Below are 2372 nucleotides of genomic sequence, written 5' to 3' on the forward strand. Positions count from 1 at the left end.
TTCGTCACCACTATAGTATTAGCTAGCCAATTAGGATATTTTACCTCGCAAATAGACCCGATTTATAAGAGCTTTTGTACCTCATCCTGAATCACCTAATTCTTGAAGGACCCTTGCTTCTTTTTCTTCTGTTTGACAGGTGGATATGCTGGATCTTCATTCAGCTTATGGGTCATTACCTCCGGTGGTATACCTGTCATATCTTAATGCGACCAAGCAAAGCAATCTGCGTTAGCTTTTAAAAATTCAATTAACTTACTTTTCATCTCCGGGCTGAGGTTGGTTCCAATGTAGATTTTTCTGTTCGGCCAATGTACAAACAATACCACCGCTTCCTCGATTATTGTTTTGATATTTTCATTCTCTTTTGGTTCTTGAATAGTATCAGGCCTTGAGTCTACATCCATTTGTCCATCTTCAGTTAAGGTTTGTGTTGTTTGAACCTTAACTGAATTCTGTAATTACTATTTTTCATTTGCAATGTCATTTTTCACGCCTGAATCTGCCACTGAGTTAATGTTTTGGGAAGCCTGTTGATCACCATGGATTTGTCTTATTCCCCATTGCAAAGGGAACTTGATAACCTGATGTAGGGTAGATGGAACAACATACATCTCGTGAATCCGCAGTCTGCCAAGAATTACATTATATGCCATGTCCATATCTATCACTTGAAATTTGGTATCTTTGACTACTCCTTCTGCGAATGTGGCGAGTATTATCTCCCCTTTTGTGCCAATGCCGTAGTTGTCAAAACCAGACAAGGTCCATGTTTTGGGTACCAATTTATCATTGGCTTGCATCTCATTTACCACTCTTAGAAGAATGATATTTACAGAACTACCTAGATCAATCAAAACTCTTTTTACATTAGTATCATGTACAAATAAAGATATTATCAGTGCATTTCAACACGTCATCTACGTCTGCATCATCAAATGTTATATTGTCTTCTTCCAAAACTTGGCGAACTTGCTTCCCGTGGGTGATTGTGATTTTTGACACCTTCTTTGCTGCAGTATATGTTACGTCGTTGACCTCCTCCCCTCTACTTATGATATTAACTGTTCTTTTTGGTGACGAGGGTTTTGGTGGCTCCTGTCTATTCTTCATATATATTTGCTTTCCCATCTCACTGAATAATTTAGTTAAGTAACCTTGTTTTAATAAGTGCTCTACTTCACCTTGTAGTAGTCTGCAATCTGCTGTTTTGTGACCGTGATCGTTGTGAAACTCACACCAAAAATTGGGGTTCATCCTGTTTGGGTTCGATATCATTTCTTTTGGCTACCACACTTTATCTCTCATGCTTCTTAGAACAGCCACTAACTCGGACGTGCTAACATTAAAACTGTAACCACCAACTTTTACCTTTGAACTTCTGTCGTTGTCTCGCGTGTCTTGCTCCTTTCCGAACCTGGACGATGAACCCGAATCTCTGTCCCTTGATCTGGAATCATACCTTGAGTTTTCTTATTTTGAACGTGAATCCCTTCCTGCTGATCCCATATAAGGTTTGTAAATGTTCTCACCGGACCTTTTTTAAGTTTCTAGCCACCTTGAACTTACCCTATCATCTCTCCGGGACAGAGTGATAGTGTCTCCTTCTATCCGCAGCATCATGTTGTACCTGTTGTAAACATCCTTCCAAGTTGTTGCGGGGAATTCTCATAAGCTTTCTTTGAGTCTCCTCGTGGCTTCTGAGCATTTTTTATTTAAATTACTGGCAAATGCCATAGCCGCCCAATTGTCAAGTACACATGGCAACATCCTTTCACGCTGGAACCTATCTACGAATTCCCTGAGTAACTCTGTATCTCTTTGTTTTATTTTGAAAATGTCTTCCATCATTTTTTCAACTTTTTAAGCTCCTGAATGTTCTTTTATAAATGAATCTGCAAGCTCAGCAAAAAAATCAACGACTTTTTTAGATAAAAGAAAATGTCATGTCAGTGCTCCCTTCGTGAGTGTTTCACCAAATTTTTTGACCAATACTGATTCAATATCTTGCTTGGTCAAATCGTTGCCCTTTACACCAATTGTAAATGTAGTTATGTGATCTCGTGGATCAGTTGTCCCATCGTACTTTGGAATATCGGGCATCTTAAACTTTTTTGGAATAGGCAAAGGAGCGACACTTGGCTTCCAAGGTTGTTGAGAATAATTGTCCATATCTACTCCTTTGATTATAGGTGGAACACCAGGTATCTTCTATATGCAATCATTTTGCTCCTTGAGCTGTTTCTACAAAATTAGTACTAAACTTTGTAAATCAGAATTAACTAGGATACCTGACCCTCCATCGCGTGATTCGCTGGGAGTTCCTCCGCTGCCTGAATTAGGGAGTCCCGAGCGTGGATTTTCTATGGTTG

General features: G+C 39.3%; 1 protein-coding gene across 1 annotated transcript; it reads right to left on the minus strand.

Annotated features, from left to right (window-relative positions):
* Positions 1–464: 464 nt before the first annotated feature.
* LOC138875915 (uncharacterized) lies at positions 465–2172 on the minus strand. Its single transcript, XM_070154795.1, has 2 exons — positions 1977–2172; positions 465–844 (listed from the first exon to the last, which is right to left on the minus strand). Exons 1-2 carry the CDS (start codon positions 2170–2172, stop codon positions 465–467), a joined length of 576 nt encoding a protein of 191 aa, XP_070010896.1.
* Positions 2173–2372: the final 200 nt, after the last annotated feature.

The sequence above is a fragment of the Nicotiana sylvestris genome, chromosome 1 (assembly GCF_000393655.2).
Source record: "Nicotiana sylvestris chromosome 1, ASM39365v2, whole genome shotgun sequence".
In the NCBI taxonomy this organism is placed as follows: Eukaryota; Viridiplantae; Streptophyta; class Magnoliopsida; order Solanales; family Solanaceae; genus Nicotiana; species Nicotiana sylvestris.

What these genes read in the sequence shown, in the direction of transcription:
- LOC138875915 (XM_070154795.1), bottom strand. Translation starts at nt 2,172, where the DNA reads ATGGACAATTATTCTCAACAACCTTGGAAGCCAAGTGTCGCTCCTTTG. An exon ending in AGTATTGGTCAAAAAATTTG is followed by an intron (nt 845 to 1,976) that starts GTGAAACACTCA and finishes TGATTGATCTAG; the next exon opens with GTAGTTCTGTAAATATCATT.